Raw genomic sequence first — 19,929 nt, forward strand, 5'->3', positions numbered from 1 at the left:
ATGTCTAAATGTACAGAAATGTTTGGGAAAAATCAAGGTTTTCAAACTTTGTGCCAAATTGCACGTGTTTTGGAAGGTGAAGTAGAGGAAGAGGAAGCTTTGGAAAACTTCAGCGTTAGTGACATTTAGTGCTTCAAATGTTGCTTGTGACGTGGAGCGATCTTTCTCACAATATAAGATGCTTTTTAGAGATAATCGTCACAGATTTACAATGGAGAATTTGGAAAAAAAACTATGGTGATCCACTGCAACTCTTCCAAAAAATAGCCCGCTAAGAGGCAAGCATTTAGAAACTGATTTCAGGTGTTTAAAATGCATGTAATATTTTGTTTTTGTTACCAAATGTTTTTTTTTATTTTTGTCATATATTTTCCTGTTTTTATCACATATTTTCAACATTTATGACACATTAAATATTTCTAAGTTTTATAGCACATAAAGTTCCGTTCCCTACTGATCATCATTCATCCTCGTCGTCGCGATGAACTAAAATATGTACAAAAACTATGTTAAATAACAAGAATAAAAATGAAAGTGCATATTTATTTTAAAACGTGAATTTTTTAGATTATATTACAATCAATTGAATTCTATCAAAAATTCAAAATGTATATGTTTCTTAGAAATAATAATTTTCTTCTCTGCTCTATCTATGTACATTTACAAACTTACATTTTATTGAGTTACTTTGTCGTTTTCCGCTTCTTCTTAACTTAAATATTATCACTTTGCGCAAAAATTTAATAAATATTACAACAAAGGAGAATCTTCATTTGATTATTTACAGTACATTTTTACAACAACACTATCACATATTAAACAACTTCTTGTGCACTGAATATTTCTATCGACATATTGGTAAGCTGTGGTTTTCCCTCTAGTTCTTTAGCCAATGCGCTGAGAGAATGCAAATGATGAGGACGGTGATACACACTTCAGATGCTCTCGTAGAGCCGTCATTTTGGTTCTTCATATTGTAGAAGATGCTCCTTTCTCCTCTCGGTTGCACAGGCCGAAAGTTGTGTGTTAAGAAGCCTTCATCTGTGTGAAGTTTTCTAAAAGCTTCAATCTGGAAGAAATGGCGGTGGTGATAGATTCAGATGAAAAATTAATTTGTTAAATATAGTCGTCCATTTTATATGGATGAGTCAAGTAGTAAGCAATGAATCTAAATGACATGTTCCGTCCATAGCTAGAACTCTAGGCACGAGTAGCGGCAATTGTGTGCCAAAACTAAGGGGACAAGGCAGTGGCGTACCCAAAGAGGGTGGGGTTCAGAAACCCTTCCCTTTGGACCACTATTTCTAAAAAAAAGAACGTTAAAGGCAGGGAAATGACAAAACGAAGGCTGACTACATTAAAAAAAGCATTCGTACGCCCTCCCCCTTTCACCCTTTAGACAATCCTGGGCACGCCACTAGAGCAAGGATTTGTGCCCCTAATCGTCGACACTTAATCAATGTTGCCAGGTAGCAAGACAATTAAATTTCCTCGGAAATACGTAATTTCCCCTGTGATTTTCTGTTTCTCCAACTGAAATTTCAAATTACATGATGTTCAAAATGTAGGTCATTTCTGGTGCCGAGGAAAATTACTGTAGTCCTAACTACCATATATATTTCCGTAACAGGTTAAATGGATATGTTCACTTTCGACTACAACTACGTCATCAGAACACAACATGCAATCGGCCTAACTTAACCCAATTGTGGGTAATGAACGTACCTGATTGTGAGAGATTGGAATAGGCTCCTTGAAGTCTATCCACGTGACCACCTCGGCACATGGAGGGGTTGTCAGGGACCCATTGTACGTGTAGTAGTGCGTCCTGTCGATGTTCAGCAAGTTGTTCAGCGGGAACAGCTTCTCCAGATGGGCAGAAGAGAGCGAGAGAGAGACTCTCGGAAGATGCTCGACCAGCTCCACGTAGGTTGGGTTCTCAGAACTCAACTGGAGAAATCAGAAATCGTAAATAATTAGTTCTGCAATAATAGAGAGAACATTTTGAGCAGAATAGAGTACAAAAGGTACTAGTTTCATAGATCGGAGACACATTAAAATCTGATATTTTGTGTTTCGCATGGTTCGTACTTGCCAATTTTGTATTGCGGAACATAGTTCAAGGTGCCATTATGCTTTTTACACGAAAGCAAACCCTTTTTCTACTAAAATAAAGCATTTTTCTAAGTGTTACCGAACGCACGTAACGGTACGATATCGCTTACTTTGCGAATGATATCGCTTCTTTTGTTTTCGAATATCAGTGTTTCCAACCTTCTTCACCGAAAAATACCTACTATCGTGTTCGTCACGTGTGCAAATTGTACATTATGCACGGGTAGCTGACGGATAGCCCCACGAACCATTCCGATAAGGTTAGGTTAGGTTTGGTTAGGTTAGGCAAGCATAGTTAAAAAAAAAAGTGTTGGAAACACTCACATGATTTCCCGGTCAAATAAATACCACGATGAAAGAAAATACCTCGACTAACGTTGGAAACCTTAGAGAAACTCATTTCCGTAAGTAGTTTATTCTGTAAAAATGAAGAAATGTGTCTCCGATGTATGAAACTGTTACCGTGCAAAATAGATGCTGATGCTAAACGCAAAATCAGTATTAATTCATAAATAGTAAGTAGGTATATATGACTGATGTCAAGAGACTAAAGTAGTACCGCAATGCAGTATAATAGTTTTTGGTGGTTTCAATTCTTTTGGATAGGGAGCTAATGTAGACATAAAGTGAACTTATTTGAGGGTATACAAAGGTTACATTTCAGATTACAATTTTTAGGGGGTACAATATAGCTGCACCCGTACCCGCTGTTCCTACGTCACTGCCTGCATGCTGATTAATTTGTTTTACGTATTCTTCCTCGCTTTTCTTCCGCTTTTGGCTAATCACGAAGGATGAATGATGATAAGGTGAAATTGATGAAAGGACAGCAGTAGCGTACGCAGGATTTCATCAAGGGGGGTGTTATCTCGAAAACTTTCTACAAATTCACATTACCATTGTTTTATTATACTTTAATTAATTAATAATAATAATTAATTAATTAATAATTCTTATAATTAATTAATTAGTTTAATTACTACTAATGCAGCTGCTATTTATGAAAGAAATAGAACAAAATTACAATTCTTTTGTTTCAAAATAATTGTCTAGTCAACGGTTATTTGTATATGATAAGTGAGACATTTTAAGTGTGAAGAAAATCCATAAAAACAAGCAAATATATTAAATTTATTGAAATAATCGAAATATGAAACTCATTCAAGGAGCCGCGCTGGTCTAGTCTGACAACTTCGTGGGATATCCGGGTTCGATTCCCGGAATTGGTTGGAATTTATCCAGCCTTGTCTCCGCACCCAGCCTATGGGTATCTGAGAGCAACCTTGGGGGATGAAGGCTGCCGGAGCATGGTGCTGATCACATCACCTGCAAAATAGTTCGAGATCAAGAATCTTTGGGGCCCACCACACCACTATGTGTGACTTCATGGCACGGTGCTATATACACGGGGGAATTTACATTACCTTTACCTATGGAACTCACCCAGGGTGATGATGAAGCGCGAGAATACATGTTGCTAAATTCCACTGAGTCTATGTTTTCGTTGTAAAGTAAGTTTATAGACATTCCAACACATTTATCCCTTCTAGGTGATTCACAAAAGACTTCTTCGACATTATTTAATGATGTGGATGTAGACTCAGCATCACTTGAGAGTTCACAAGGGGATGTGAAATCAGTACCGGGAAGAACGTTTGCAATAAGGACGAAGCAAGGAATTTTCACAATTCTCGCAAGAGTCACTGCGCGACTTTTTGCAAAAGAAAATTGCAAAATTGAACTTTGCGGCCGCTTAGATTGTGTTTGGAATGTTGTGTTTTTCTTCATGCTGCATGGGAATAATAATCCAAATTATTATTATTATTATTATTATTATTATTATTATTATTATTATTACTGTCTCAGATCTTTGACTGTGATAAATTAGCCATTTTTAATTTTTTCTACAGCATTTTCCATAATATTTCAAGAGCTCAAGGGGGGGGTTTAAACCCGGTAACTCCCCCCTTGCGTACGCCACTGAAGGACAGTCACAAACACATGGACAGCACAGAACACCAGTGTCACAGAGGATTATACTGAGGACTCGGGTGCTTTCCGAAAGTGTCACCCCTTACATCACTCACTGGCTGTGACTGCCACGAGGGCAAATACATACTCTAGAATGCATCGCAGACGCTGTTGACCTCTAGAATGCATTTCGACAGAACTGAAATAAATGAGTACCTAATGTGGAAATGAAAATGTAAACAAAATGCTGCAAACTCACGTTATAGAAGAAGGCTAGGACGCAGATGCCGTCGTTGTGCCTCAGGGCTTCGTCGTAGCTGCCGTAGGAGATCTTGGTGAACACAAGATGAAGCTCCATGGGGAAGCTGCAATGAAGAGGAATTCATCATATCATGGCGTTTTCAGTCTTGTCTGTTTCATCTCTAAATATATTGTATGTGCAACATATAGACTGTGTCACTGAACAGCGTTTGAAGCTTTTCTTGCAGTGGCGTGGCCAGGATTTTTGAAATGGGGATTGTCCTTTTTTCTAGTAGTCTGCCATATATTTTCCCATATTTTCCATTTATGGTTATTTCTTTTAGAGATGTTGAGCCAAACACAGGAGTGCCCACAGGAAGGGGGGGGGGGGGTTGTGGCGCAGATTGCGCCATCGAAACTTTTGGGGGATTTTTTCCTAAATATAAAATTCAACATTTATATATTATTTCCAAAATAAATGTAAAGACGTTTACACCTTACACCATATTAATCCATTAGATGAAGAAAATTAAGTATTTAGAGGTAGCGATGGTAGGTGGGCCATGCAACGAAATTAATTATTTTTTGAGGAGGGACGATTTTTTGTGATAGAAATTTGATGTGAAACAGTACAGCATTTGGCACAAGTGGAATTACGTTATTAACTATCCATTGCTGTTACATAAATAGCAAATTCTAGACTGCCAAGGAAATTGTAACGGGTAATAATATTATTAAGGAAGTGGGGATATCCAACTCTTACACATTGGATCTTAAATCGACACGTGGATTCTGGTGGGGGATTGGGGATTATACTTTGGGGGAGGGGGCAATATTCGACTATTGAATATCATTGTTAAATTTTAGATTATCGTGGAAATTTTAGTTAGCGGGGGCTGAGCATTAAATTTGGGGGGATATCCAACTCTTGTGTATTAATATTACGTCTGAGATTGTAGAGGAAAATGTGGATTGGAGATTTTTTTCTTTTGGAGGGAGTAATATCTAGGTTGAAGGATTGAATAATAAATTTGAGGCGAGGAGATATGGAGCTCTTACTAAAGTGTAAAATCTTAGATTGTCAAGGGATTTATTTAGGGTTCGATCATTATATTTGGGGACTATATTTAGCGATATGGTATGCGCACGTTTCGGCGTCGAACATGGGAAAAGAGTAAATATCGAGGGATCCTATGAAAGTATTGGAGTCCCATTAAAATAATATTCTTGCAAGCCTGCAAAGAAATGGATATAAAAATGTGTGTCTGGCATTTTTATGAGACGATATGAAGAATTATACTGTAGCTGCATTAAAAGACATAAACAATATTCTCGATATTTATTAATAATATAATTTCTTAAAATATAATGTTTAGTGTCGGTATACTTCTTAATTTAAAGCAGGTGAGTCAGTTTGATCATATCGTTCTATTAGCAATATTCGTATTATTGATTCCCTGTAGGCTATGCTGCAATAGTTGTACTCGTACTAACTGTGTACTTCATAGTAACGCCTTGCACATTACTCGATAAAACAGAAAAATAAATAGTATCAAATTCGCATTTCTAACTTATTGTTGCAGGGCAATTTTGCTTTAGCAAGTGAAATTTGCACTTAAGATGAAATCCATGTAATTATTGCTAAGGATTATTAAAAAAATTAATTGGTAAAAAATCAAACAAAATATGAAAATCTCTCTCATCAAATGAGCAGTGGTATTCTATGCCTTTTTCAGATTCAACTTTCTGAGCTTATTTTGAAATCTGCCGAAAGTCTCAGCAAGCATCTGTATAGCAGCGAGTGGTGGTGGTGGTGGAGGAGGAGGCACCTTATTATATTCTCGTCCCGGCCTTAGGAATTTCTAGCTAGGCTTCTGTAATTTTCGATCTTAAGTTGTGTAAGACTTTGTGTTAAATACCCAAATTGTGGGTTATTGAAATCTTGTTCTCCAATCACAAACTCTGTTTAAATACTTATTTATATATAATTTTGACACTTGAGATTGCTAGCTTTCCGTTATTTCGAAAAATTGAACCATTAACAAATATGGATAGTTTAACAGGCTATTGTATTAAAATAAAATGAATTATTACGTATTCACCAAAACATTTTGAGGGGTAATTGCCAGATCAAGTATCGTGTTCAATAAAGCTTAAAAAAACGTTACTTTCATTAGACACGCTATCGTAACTAAATACTTCATGTGGATTACCACATGATTTGGGAGGGGGACATGACAAGATTTGGGGGGATTGCGCCATTGGCCTTGGGGGGGGGGAGCACCCCTGGCCAAACACCTACTAACTTGGGCATGCCACTGTTTTCTTAATAATCTTTTTTTCTGTTAGATGTTACATACATACTGCTTGAATATATACAACCACGATACACAGGTTGCCAGGTTGACGGTTCTGTTCTGCTTCAATTGCGGCTTTAATTTTTCTTTCATAATGGCATGATGTAGTTCTCAAGCTCGGCCCCAGATGGCAGAAAAGGCCGAAGAAAGTGAAACGTCACTAGTGTCATCTGTAGGATTAAGATTTAACTTCTAGGAAGACCTTGGGTTCCCAGTGTAAAAAAGGAAATACTCACCCAGAGGCATATCAAAGAGGTAAGCAACTTCATTCATCGGCGTCTGGAAAGAAGAGTTACCCTTAGTAAGCTCGTGCCTAAAATAACAGGTGAAGAAGTATATTTATAGGCAATGAAAACAAATAGTAAGTGCCAGTGCCCCCCCCCCCATTTAAAACGTCTTTTTTGTCTTCATCCGTCCATCTGGAAAATGGTGTCTGCAACAAATTACACACTAAGTCATTTACTGGGTTCATTGTAGAAACCACAGCTCAACACATGAACACAACACACGATAGGAAACGCGAAACACACACGCGGAACAAGATCTCGCGAGAACGCGAAGATTTTGCCACAAGCACTGGATGCGATGTTTTCTCCGACGAGAGAACTGATTCACGTAGAGGGCGACACCATGTTCAAGGCCAACGCTAGGTGACGTCACCGTTGCCATGACAACCGGCTAAGTCTTCCGCACCCTGGCGAGGTTTGCTCTTCGACGAACTCACGTGCGTAGCGCAGAGCGGCGTAATTTGAGTATTATCGCGTACGTTCTGCTGAGAAATAGTTTAATTTAACAAGCAAATGAAAAATGTCAATATTAATTTGAAAATTAGGTGAAAACATCTGCACTTGTTGCACTTGGCCAGCCGCCACTGACCCTTACCTGTGATTGTTGATGGTGTCTTCGCTACCGATGCTGTCGTTCTGTCCCCAGTGGAAGTGAAGCTGCTGGAACTCATATGTCCCCACGAGCGGTCCTCCGGCGATAGACACTTTGTCGGACGAGTTGAACTGAAGTACAACTGGAAGAACAATGATTGACACTGATTTCAACTGAATCATGGAAATATTACAACTTATTGAAAGTATGAAAGTCAGGTAGCTATAATGAAGATTATTGACAGTAAATTTGACACTTTGCTAAAAAATATATGAAATGCCAAAATTTCCACAAGATTAGTTTTATACCTACTGAATTATTACATAAACGTTAACGATAATGGGGAAATAGTAATTTTCGCAAGCGCCAAATTTAAAATATTAAATAATATTTGAATGAATAAATTAGCGAAAAGAGAGGAAAATTTATTTCTCACTTCGTTCAGATTGAGTTTAAGGCTCAGTTCAGGGTGCGAAATCCCGGGGGGACAGGGGAGAATTCCCCCCACCAACGATCTTGTCCTGAAATTTTCCCCCACCAAACGTTTCCGGCGGGGAGAGTTTTTCCTTCTAACAGCAAACATAAACAATTAGTTTAGGAGTCGAATATACTTTACTGGAATAATATCGAAAACATACACAAAGAACGGACAACAAAGAGCCTCATCTCTAAGGACACTGAACTCAGCAATCCTCAGAATACAGGAATGAGTTCGACTTGTTATTTCTTCTCCATTTATCATCGCCTTTCGTCAGCTACTAAAAGTACTTAAATATATGAATATAACATGTAATAGCATTCAGATGTGAATTTTATGTAGAAAACTATTATCTTCCTAATGTTTCTTAATTTTTGCCCCTCCCCCTAGTCACGGAAATCATTGTTCATAGCATTAGTAGTATATTAAAATTTTCAATTTACAATCTAATATACCTGGTCTTCTCCAGATGGTAAAACTCATAATCAGATAGATCATATTCTCATTGATAAGAGAAGGCATACTAGTATAATTGACGTTCGTACACATAGAGGTGCTGACTGTGCCAGTGACCATTATTTAGTAATTGCTAAATTAAGAGAAAGACTCTCAGTGATAAATCATAAGCAACAAAATCTAAAAGTTCTAAAATTTGATACAGGAAAGTTTACTGATGAAAGAATTAAGAAAGATTACCAAATTAAACTGTCAAATAGATTTGATGTTTTGCAGGATTTAAATGATGATGAAAATATAAATGAAACAGACGTAAATAAGAATTGGGAGCACATACGTAATGCAATAGAATCAGCAGCTAAAGAAAGTATAGGATACCATAAACCGAGAAAAAGTAAGCCATGGTTTGATAATGAATGTCATAATCTAATAGAAATAAGAAATCAGGCTAGACTTAGGTGGTTAAATAACTCTGATGATACAAATCTAAACAATTATAATAGAATAAAGCGAGAAGTTAACCGCACGTTTAGAAGTAAAAAAAGAGATTACTTGAAAAGCAAAATTAACGAACTTGAAACAAACAGCAAAAATAAAAATATCAGAGATTTATATAAAGGTGTAAATGAGTTTAGAAAGGGGTGGCAACCTAAAGTAAACTTGATAAAAGATAAAGACGGTGATTTTCTAGCTGACCCAAGCGATATTCTAAATAGATGGAAGAACTACTTTAATGACCTTTTAAATGTCCATGTAGGAGATAAATCAGAAGTGAATGAAGTACACACAGCAGAACCTTTAGTCCCAGAACCTAACTTGACTGAAGTTAAAGATGCTATTAAAAGGCTAAAGAATAACAAAGCACCTGGCATTGATTTAATACCAGCTGAGTTAATTAAATATGGTGGAAATTCATTAATTCGTCAAATTCATAAATTAATTTGTTTAATATGGAATAAAGAAGAAATCCCTCAACAGTGGAAAGAATCCATAATTGTTCCTGTGTTTAAAAAAGGTGATAAAATGAACTGCAATAATTACCGTGGAATTTCTCTACTCTCAACAACATATAAAATATTATCTAACATTCTTTTAACAAGACTAACCCCATATGCTAATGAAATTATAGGTGATTATCAATGTGGATTTAAACGCAACAGATCAACTACAGATCAAATTTTTCACATCAGACAGACACTTGAAAAAAAGTGGGAATATAATCAAAATGTCCATCAGCTATTCATTGATTTCAAAAAAGCATATGATTCGGTCAAAAGAGATAAATTATATAATATATTAGTAGAGTTTGGAATACCTAAGAAGCTTGTTAGTATGATAAAAATATGCACCAGTGAAACAGAAAGTAAAATTCGTGTGGGTATTAATATGTCTGACAAATTTACAATTCATGATGGGTTAAAACAAGGAGATGCATTATCTCCATTGCTCTTTAATTTTGCCTTAGAATATGCTGTTAGGAAGGTAAACGAAACTAAAGAAGGACTAAAATTAAATGGTGTGACTCAGTTGTTAGCATATGCAGATGATGTAGACTTACTGGGGGATGATGTGAATACAATTAAGAATAATGCTAAAATATTTTTCAAAACTGCTAAAGAGATAGGTTTGGAAGTTAACAAAGAGAAAACTAAATATATGCTTACAGGCCGAAACCAAGTGTTAGGTAATAATCAAAATCTAATTATTGATAACAACTCGTTTGAAACAGTTTCCAAATTCAAATACTTAGGAGTAATATTAACAAATGAAAATTATATTAAAGAGGAAATAAAAAGTAGGCTTAATTCAGGAAATGCATGTTACTTCTCTCTTCATAAACTTTTGTCTTCTCGTTTAATATCTAAGAATCTAAAAGTTAAAATATACAAAACCGTAATTTTGCCTGTAGTATTATATGGGTGCGAAACTTGGTCCCTTACATTAAAAGAGGAACATAAATTGAGAGTATTTGAAAATAAGATCCTTAGGAAAATATTTGGACCTAAAAGGGATGAGGAGACAGGTGAGTGGAGAAGGTTACATAATTTAGAACTACATAATTTGTATTCATGTCCAGACATTATTAGAATAATTAAATCAAGAAGACTTAGGTGGGCAGGCCATGTGGCACGAATGGGAGAGGAAAGAGGAGTTTTCAGGATTCTTGTTGGGAAACCTGATGGTAAGAGACCAGTAGGAAGGCCAAGACGAAGATGGAGGGACAACGTCGAGATGGACCTAAGGGAAATCGGTAGGGATGGAAAAGAGTATATAGATCTTGCTCAAGATAGGGACAGATGGAAGGCCTGTGTTGCTGCAGCCATGAACCTTCGGGTTTAAGAAGGCTAGAGAGTTAGTTAGTTAGTTAGTTAGATTTTTAATGAAGAACAGTCGATATATTGTATATTTTATAATATAATTTGATTATTTAGTAATTGACACATATTTAATGACATTTATTTATATATATACACAATATTTATTTACATTTATATATATATATATATATAAATGATATGTAATGATAATGGGATATATATATTGCGTATGTCTGTCTGCTCCTTCCCCCCACCAATCTTCAGTGATTTTGCACCCTGCAGTTGGACATTCGGCTGACGTCAGCGAAGTCGTTTTCGAATTTTCCAAAATGTGAAACATCGTATCTTCTTAGAATTCCTTCTAGAGCATTCACGTGTATCTTCGTGTGGTTTTCTTTCGCTGTTGCCTTCATATTCTCAATAGTTTCGAGGCTACATAAGGCTTAGCTGACGTCAGTCAAATGTACTGGGTGTCTTCGAATTTCAATACAATTTCGATATTTTTCTTCTCTTTCACCTAAAACTCTACCTGATTTTCCCTTCGCCTAGGGAAATTTCTCTTCATATGGCCTCACTGGACCTACTCACCCGTGTGACCGTTGTTCTGGAGGGTGGCTGAGGAGGGACGAGCGTGGAAGCCGTGGAACAGCAAGGGCTTCAGGGTGACGTGGGTCACAAGGTGCTCCTCGATGTCTATGGGCGACTGGAGCTTCCCCGCGCAGTTGTGGAACTCGTCCGCCCAGTGGCTGGGCCCTGGAAAACAAGAATGCAAGATTGTTATGCACAGAATGAAGATCGGTTTGCTTTTCCCGGTTACAATGGCGTACCGTTCGACTTTCGTAGAGTCGCCAGATGAGCAAACTTTAGAACTTTTAATTCAAAATGTAAGCCAGAATCATTCACAATAAACAGAGTATAATATTAGCAAATAGTATGAAATTGACTTATCTTCAGTTTAAAAGTAATGGTTTTTCTTTTACAAATGAATTGCTGAGTATAAAATTCCCAAATTTATAATCAATAAGACTACTCCTACTACATCATACATACTTCACGAAGAAGTTCATTCTTCTCAAAATTTCAGTTCTTGTCAAAATAAAAATATAAAACTGTGAACAGTGAAAAACTTTGAAGTTGTATTGAACCAGTACCAAACATTTTACGCAATCTATCCCATACAGCACACAAATGTAGGGATATATCTAATGAATTTCATTTCGATATTTGTGCCAAAGTTCTGGATATACAACAGATATCCAGGAATATTTAGTAGGCATCCTTTAGATATTCTCTGCATATCTATATGTCCGTCCAGCGGACATCCTTGGATATCCAGGAAGGATATGTTTTTGGACATTCTGTGAAACGTGGATATGTTTTAGAAATTCTGTGGATCATTTTTGGACATTCTAGGCATCACTTTTTTATGTGTTTTGAGCATTAGTGCGACTTCTCATGTATTCTGGATATTTTTATTTGATTGTAGATAAGAATAATTTCTGGACTAGAATTGGACCTAATCTGGACATTACGCTGATATATAGGGAGCGGAAGTTGATGACCTGACCTAAAAAATATAGCTATATGACCTACAGAATGTCCTAAAAAATGGGAAACAATGACGTAAAAATGCAAAAAATGATCATTAAATTTGTTCGTTTCAGGTTAAAAATTGAAATGAAAAGGAAATTAAACAATCCAGTCACTCCTTATCTGATCTTAAATCTGAGTTTGCCCCAGACGGGCACCTGGTAGTTTCCCCCGACACAACAAAGACTGTCACCAGTTCAGCATTTCTTTTGCTCGTAAATTGCAATCCTGAGAGATAAATATAGGCCTATGTTCACCTTGGTGAAAAGACTCAAGAATATTACCAAAACTAAAGAATTGACAAAATATGACGAAACAATACACCGAATATTGCGAAAAATGACGGGAAAATGCCGAAAATCGGGTAAAATTACTTAAAATCTGAAAATTGGCAAAAAATGCACTTTAAAATTACCTTTTTTGGGTTCTAGACGAAGTGTAATATTGTGTATATTTAATGGGCATCGTGTACGAGATGTCAGAAAAAATATGACATTTCATCAACTTCCGCTCCCTACTGATATGTTTCACACATATTTTGGATACGAAAAGAACATTCCTTGACTAGATTTACGCATGTCAAAGATGTCGTGAACACATATGGTTAAAACATGTAGTCCTCTCACTCAGTCTCAGTGTGCTATAAGAAGGCATTGGCTGTCCAGAAGATCGACGCCGGTTTCTTCACGGTCTTCATGAAATAGTTAGACTGTCAGCGGGTAGACAGCAGCAGGTAGTGTTGCCCACGGGACGAGACGGGACAGGCTTTTAAAAATTCGAGACGAGACGAGATTGATCATGTGTCCAGAGACAAACGAATATTTTCGAGACGAGACAGCATTTCACAGCATTTCCACGAGACGAGACAGGCCAAAGTCTCGTCTCGTGGGCAACACTAGCAGCAGGCGCCCTAGTCCTACTACAACTTCAAGTTCTATGAGTGTGTATCAAACCAGGCAGCTCTCTCCTACGTATCGATTTTCTCATTTTATATTAGTTTTTATTACCGTTGAGTTCTAAATTGTATCTGGTATTTAACGCTTTTTTACTTCTGAAAGCATAAGGAACAGAACTTTCAGTAGCTAGATATAAGTCGGACTTTCAAAGTCCTCTACCATTGATTCATGTCTGAGACAAGAAACAAAAAGATGAGAAGCTTCAATATTTACCTTTGTGTCCCTCATAACCGAAAGTGTTATTTTGGGCTGCAATGGAACTAACTGGAAGAGAAAGGAAACAGATTTCAATTCAAGTCCACAAAGATATCTACAGGGTGTCTATAAAGTCACTTAACATTTCTGCATGAACAGGATTTATGGTACAAAATACAATATGTACTGAAACATAGATCACAGTAGGACACAAAATCAGTATAAATCAATTGTGACCACCCCTCAAGTCTAGACACATATCCCAACAATCCACCACAGCCCGAAACACCTTATCCAACGTAGCTGGTGTAATCTCAGCAACTGCGGCCGTAATGCGTTGTTACAACTGGGCTATGCTGTGGATCCTCGCCCCGTACACCTTAGACTTGATAAATCCTCAAATGAAAAAGTCTAATGGGGTCAGATTGAGGGGGGGGGCCTCCCCGTTGCGAGACACGACCAATCCATCTACCGGTGAGAGCTTCGTTTAGGTGATCACGAACGATGATGGCAAGATGGGGTGGTGCCCCATCCTGTTGGTGCATAGTAAGAAGCTTGGTGTACCCCAATCCACCGTGCTATGAGCCACAGTTGTTGGATGCTGGGATTATGGATACTGAGTCGCATGGTCGATGCGGTGGGGCTACGTGTGATCGCGTCCTGTACATTTTCCACAATTTGTGGTGTTATGGCTGGCCTACCAGGACGTTCTTCATCCTCAACACTACCAATTCACTTGAATTTGTTGACCAGGTTCTTAATAGCCAGCCTGGTGGGGCCTGGTTTTCTGAATTTCCGAGTGAAGTCCGTCCGCACCTGTTCATACGTCATTCCACGCAGACGAGCACAAACAACGCCTATTCTCTCTTTTATAGAGTACATTTTATCAGATCACTTGGAAAAATAAAAGATTTGTCATTAGTTCATTGAAATGTTAAGTGACTTTATAGACACACTGTATTTCTGAGCTATCTCTTACCAAATTTCTCTCCAAACCTATATTGAACGAGCAATTGTCTAGACCCACGTAGTAGTGACTTGTAGTAAAATAAACTTGAAGTGTGTGGTGGCAATTTCCTCTTCACTTACAAGACACAACCAAATTTGTTTTTGCTTATTGTTCCCCAAAGCTGTTCGAGTTTTCGAACTCTATCCTTATTATGTCAGTCATGGACGTCGCCAGAATTTTTTGCAGACCAATGATAGAAGCAGAATAGTAGAAATAATAATAATTATTATATAACGAATATATAATAATAAATATATATATAATAACAATAATACCTATTATAAATTAATAAAAATAAATCAAATTTTATTATTATTATTTCCCTATAAAGATCATTCTACATGATCTACCAGATGAATGAATAAATATCTAGCACAACTGTTTTGCATTATTTTGTTTTTACATTTCAAAAGGTTAGTTTACTGAAATACATCGTTATTCTATTTTGTTACTAACATTCACGCAAAAAGCTATGGCAGGGGAAAATTTAGTTATAAAGTTTGTGTGTCGTGTAACCTTTCACATAAAACTCTAATTTTTTGAATTTTGAAAACTGGGAAACAATTTATTCTTTTAAGTAAATGGTAGAAAATGGAGATATATACCCGATTCGTATATTTTACGCTAATTTTTTTCTAACACATTTTCTACTTTGGCTATCCTGTTCACATCCTTACTAAACTGAGCCTTATTTCTGTTATTAACAACATTTTTTTTTTTGTAACTTGAAATGCGGGGTAGGGTGGGGGTAGGGGTCGACGAACTAATTCGACCCCCGCTACCGACGCCCATGACTTCAATGGATTTAAAGTTTAAGGGAGTTTTAGTCAGTCACATGGTTAGATAGCAATTCTGCTCCATCTCTCGGCAAGAAATTGAGAAATCTTGTGATTTGGGCAAAGAAAGCCAATTGTACAGTGGGATCCATGAGTATTATCGTGCAAATTGTCCATGACTATTTTCATTAAAATTTCTCTTACATCCTATATGTTTTTAAGCGATGGATTTTTATGTATGATGTTGCAGAAGTTGTCAACAGCTTGTTTTGAGTTTTCTTTTAATTCTTGAAGCTCTTATTAGGTCAAATAAAGTGAGTGAACATAGTGATGGACAATTTGCAGGGTAATACTCATGGATCCCACTGTACAGTAGGATCCATGAGCATTACTGTGCAAATTGTCCATGACTATTTTCATCAATTTTTCTCTTACATCCTATGTGTTTTTAAGCGATGGATTTTTATGTATGTTAGTGGAGAAATTGTCAACAGCTTGTTTTGAGTTTTCTTTTAATTCTTGAAGCTCTTATTGGGTCAAATAAAGTGAACGAACATGGTGGTTGACAATTTGCACGGTAATACTCATGGATCCCACTGCACAGTCAAGGAAGTTAGTAATAAGGTGTGTTTTATACAGCGTATATAGATACAATTGTAGGTTGAATTGTATCTTCTGCAAATATGCTGTATAAAGAAACAAACTGCCGGAGTACTAAGTGAGGTGAGTGTACACCCTTTACTTTTAGTAATCCTATTTCGAATAGATTTCTGGGGGGGAGATTAAGCCCATCCCGCCTCGGCGCGCCCTTGACACAAATATACAAATAGTGTTTTCCATTTCGTCTTTTCTATCCTTGTTTTCACTTCTGTCGATCTATCACTGTCACCAATGCAATGTATCGATCGAAACGACTCTTTGCTCAGTAGGAAGAAAATTACCGTCGCAAGGAATGGAAAAACACGTTAAAATTCACAACTTACTCTCTCTCCTAGGAAAACAACCTTGCACTGCATCTTAATTTTTATCATTGAACGATTTGGCTGCCAAAAATATACATAGGAATTTTAGGGCGTGTTTCCATAACAACGACAATTCTTCTCTCGACTAGGTGGGTGTGTGTGTAAGGAGTTTAAACCCAGATAGCATATTAAACCTCCTTCAAGCTTGAAACAAGCTTTTCGTGTAAAACGAACAAGCTTCTGCAAGCATAAAATGGCAAGCTGTAAGCTTGCATCAGGCTTGAATCAAGCCAACTAGTTACTGGGTGTCAAAATTGCTGTAGGCTTCAAACAAACTCGTGTCATGCTTATACCAAGCTTACCGTATCCAAATGGCTTTGGCAAACTATAAGCAAGCTACCTCAAACTTGCCATAAGCTTTCGTGCTATCTGGAAGCTTTGTACCTCACAAATAAAAAAACGATTGATTGATTGATAGAGTTGGTGTATTTAGTCCACTTTGTGCACAGTAAGGCTAATCGGGATTGGACCTACAGTTTAAGGTGGGATTCTAACCACTATGTGCCTCCACCGAAACCCCTTGATTACAAGGCGTCGACGCTACCACTGCGCCATCGGGGAGGCCAAATAAAAGAAGGATCCCGCGCCATTGCCCACACACACACGCGAAGAACTTAATTGGAAACGCCCCGCATCTCATGGATTATCCCAAAATACCTCAGAGGTTCATTGTAAACGTTTCGGGTTCAAATCTAGGTGAGACATGGGTTCTTATCTTCCCCACTCCATCATCCTTATCGCTGCGACTGCTAAGAGCAGCAAAACAACTGCAGACACGATGCTTGGCCTACAAAGCAACAGAAGCGGAAATTCCCTTTTTGCCTAGCTTTATCGTTGAATGCGTAAAACATTCAATTTGATTTACTGGAAACACGAGCTGGAACAAGTTGTGAGACACCCATTCGTGTACTCCCTGAACTCGGCCTTCCGGACCAGGAAAGGAGTTAATGGTTTATTCACGCTTTCTCCGTGTGCAGAAAACAGCTGAGTGTTTCGAAGCTCGTTTCCTTTGATCATGACTCAGTGCAGCGAGGGGGGAACAGCCACTGACCGGCCTTATTTCCTTGCTCAAGGCTTCTGACGCTCACGTTCTGCACCTGACGTCCACGACGTGTTCGCGAATATCTTGTAAATAAACACATCACCAGACAGCGCTGATTGCCCTGATCGACTGAATGCCGGAATAGACAGGATAAACGAACAATTGGACATCCTAGCGTAAACAATTTAAGGGTTACAAGGTGGTTAAAAGCAGTAAGAACCAGGTCTTATTCTTCTTGCAATAGGAACCTCAGATTATATATAGAAATGACAGTAATCTGTGATAACAAAGGATCAGTGGCGGCGATTGGGTTCCAAAACCGGGGGGAGCAAGGTGCCAAAACGGGGGGGGGGGGCAAAGACAGTATATTTCCCTTTGTAGATAAGGTTTGGCATAGTGCGGGGGCTAAAGTGGCGAAAAAAAGGGGTCAACTGTGTACGTTATAATCTCCAAACTTTTTGTTAGGGGTACAGTAACCTCTAAATTCTTTGATCCAAATTGTACCCCTTGTACCCTCTTCAGACTTGTCACCTCATGTTGCAGGAATAAAATACCGTAACAAACTTCCCACACACATCAAACAAATTACAGAAACTCACAAGAAACTGAAAGCAATTATACAGTATTTAACAGATATACCTCTATATAATCTCAATGAATTTCAGTAGTTAAACTGGATTAGTAAATTGAAGCATTTAAATTCTTTTGATATTGTACGTCTCCTATATTTGGATTTACTATTTTACAAGTTTAGTATGTGACACTTATAACTGTTTATGTTTAACCCATATGATTTATTTGTATTTTTGTGTTTGCATTTTGTTCTTTTCATTGTAATCCTACTCCATTTGTAATATTTAGTATTGTATGACGTTTTCCACACCCATGGATATGGGTCTACGGAAATAAAGAATTTATTATTATTATTATTATTATTATACAAGATTATACCGTTCAAAGAATCGTTTTTAGTTGCTAAACGCAAAAAGTTTTGTCAACATCATCTCGCTAGATTGTGCTCTTTCGAAACTTTATGGTATGATTCCTAGAGTTTATTTGTTCCTCCTGCATGTACGTACAGTCACCTGCACTAAAAATGGGACACCTACATCCTGAAATACTCGCTTCCCTGCAAGGCGTTATGTGTGTTGCCTAACTCTACGGCGGTGGTAGAAGTTGCCATTGAAAATTTACTATTAAAATCCACTTATTGCCGTGGAGTTAGGCAACACACACAACGCCCTGCAGGGAAGCGAGTATTTCAGAATCTAGACGTCCCATTTTTATTGCCGGTGAGAGTACATGTTTTGGAATCCAAACCAATCTGTAGCTCCAGAAACGTGAATCCAGCACACAACACCTTCAGCCATCAAGGCAATGCATGTGTTGTATTGTAAACGAATTTGTATATTGTTACTAGAGGCCATTGTTTCCCTTTCCTACTAACTAACTAACTAACTAACTATATAACTAACTCTCTAGCCTTCTTAGACCCGAAGATTCATGGCTGCAGCAACACAAGCCTTCCATCTTTCCCTATCTTGAGCAAGATCTATATACTCTTTTCCATCCCTACCGATTTCCCTTAGGTCCATTTCAACGTTGTCCATCCATCTTCGTCTTGGCCTTCCTACTGGTCTCTTACCATCAGGTTTCCCAACAAGAATCCTGTAAACTCCTCTTTCCTCTCCCATTCGTGCCACATGGCCTGCCCACCTAAGTCTTCTTGATTTAATCATTCTAATAATATCTGGACATGAATACAAATTATGTAGTTCTAAATTATGTAACCTTCTCCACTCACCTGTCTCCTCATCCCTTTTAGGTACAAAGATTTTCCTAAGGATCTTATTTTCAAATACTCTCAATTTATGTTCCTCTTTCAATGTAAGGGACCAAGTTTCACATCCATATAATACTACAGGCAAAATTACGGTTTTGTGTATTTTAACTTTTAGTTTCTTAGATATTAAACGAGAAGACAAAAGTTTATGAAGAGAGAAGTAACATGCATTTCCTGAATTAAGCCTACTTTTTATTTCCTCTTTAATATAATTTTCATTTGTTAATATTACTCCTAAGTACTTGAATTTGGAAACTGTTTCAAACGAGTTGTTATCAATAATTATTTTGATTATTACCTAACACTTGTTTCGGCCTGTAAGCATATATTTAGTTTTCTCTTTGTTATCTTCCTATCTTTCTTATCTTATCTTTCTATCTACCTTATCAAACTTCCCTATCCTACTAGCCTATATTACAGTCACAAACTAAAGGTTTGAAATTAATAATAATTATAATAATATTAATAGTTTACGACGGCACATTTGGGCGAATGGGTCCAAAAATATTGTCTCTCTCGACCATAAAGGTGATGTGTGAGTAACAGGCTCCGTCCACTATTACACTCTTTCTCCCAAGGGTTGCCCCAGGTTCCCACTGGTTTGTAGCCAGAGTCGCTTGTAAATGACTGATTTGGTTTATTTTACTTCGCTTTTTGGCTAATGACGAAGATGATAATGAAC

The 19,929-nt window shown here is 37.4% G+C and overlaps 1 protein-coding gene across 1 annotated transcript in view; it reads right to left on the bottom strand.

Annotated features, from left to right (window-relative positions):
- Positions 1-523: 523 nt before the first annotated feature.
- LOC145978170 (uncharacterized) overlaps positions 524-19,929 on the bottom strand; it is a 99,148-nt gene continuing 79,742 nt past the window's right edge. Inside the window, exons 10-15 of the mRNA XM_083110609.1 lie at positions 13,574-13,624; positions 11,403-11,567; positions 7,566-7,704; positions 4,346-4,451; positions 1,726-1,950; positions 524-1,069 (exon numbers count right to left, since the gene is read on the bottom strand). Coding sequence (XP_082966735.1) covers positions 878-1,069; positions 1,726-1,950; positions 4,346-4,451; positions 7,566-7,704; positions 11,403-11,567; positions 13,574-13,624 — 878 coding nt within the window. The 3' untranslated portion in view covers positions 524-877. The remainder of the gene's footprint in view (positions 1,070-1,725; positions 1,951-4,345; positions 4,452-7,565; positions 7,705-11,402; positions 11,568-13,573; positions 13,625-19,929) is intronic.

The sequence above is a fragment of the Lepisma saccharinum genome, chromosome 24 (assembly GCF_977018435.1).
Source record: "Lepisma saccharinum chromosome 24, izLepSacc3.1, whole genome shotgun sequence".
Lineage (NCBI taxonomy): Eukaryota > Metazoa > Arthropoda > Insecta > Zygentoma > Lepismatidae > Lepisma > Lepisma saccharinum.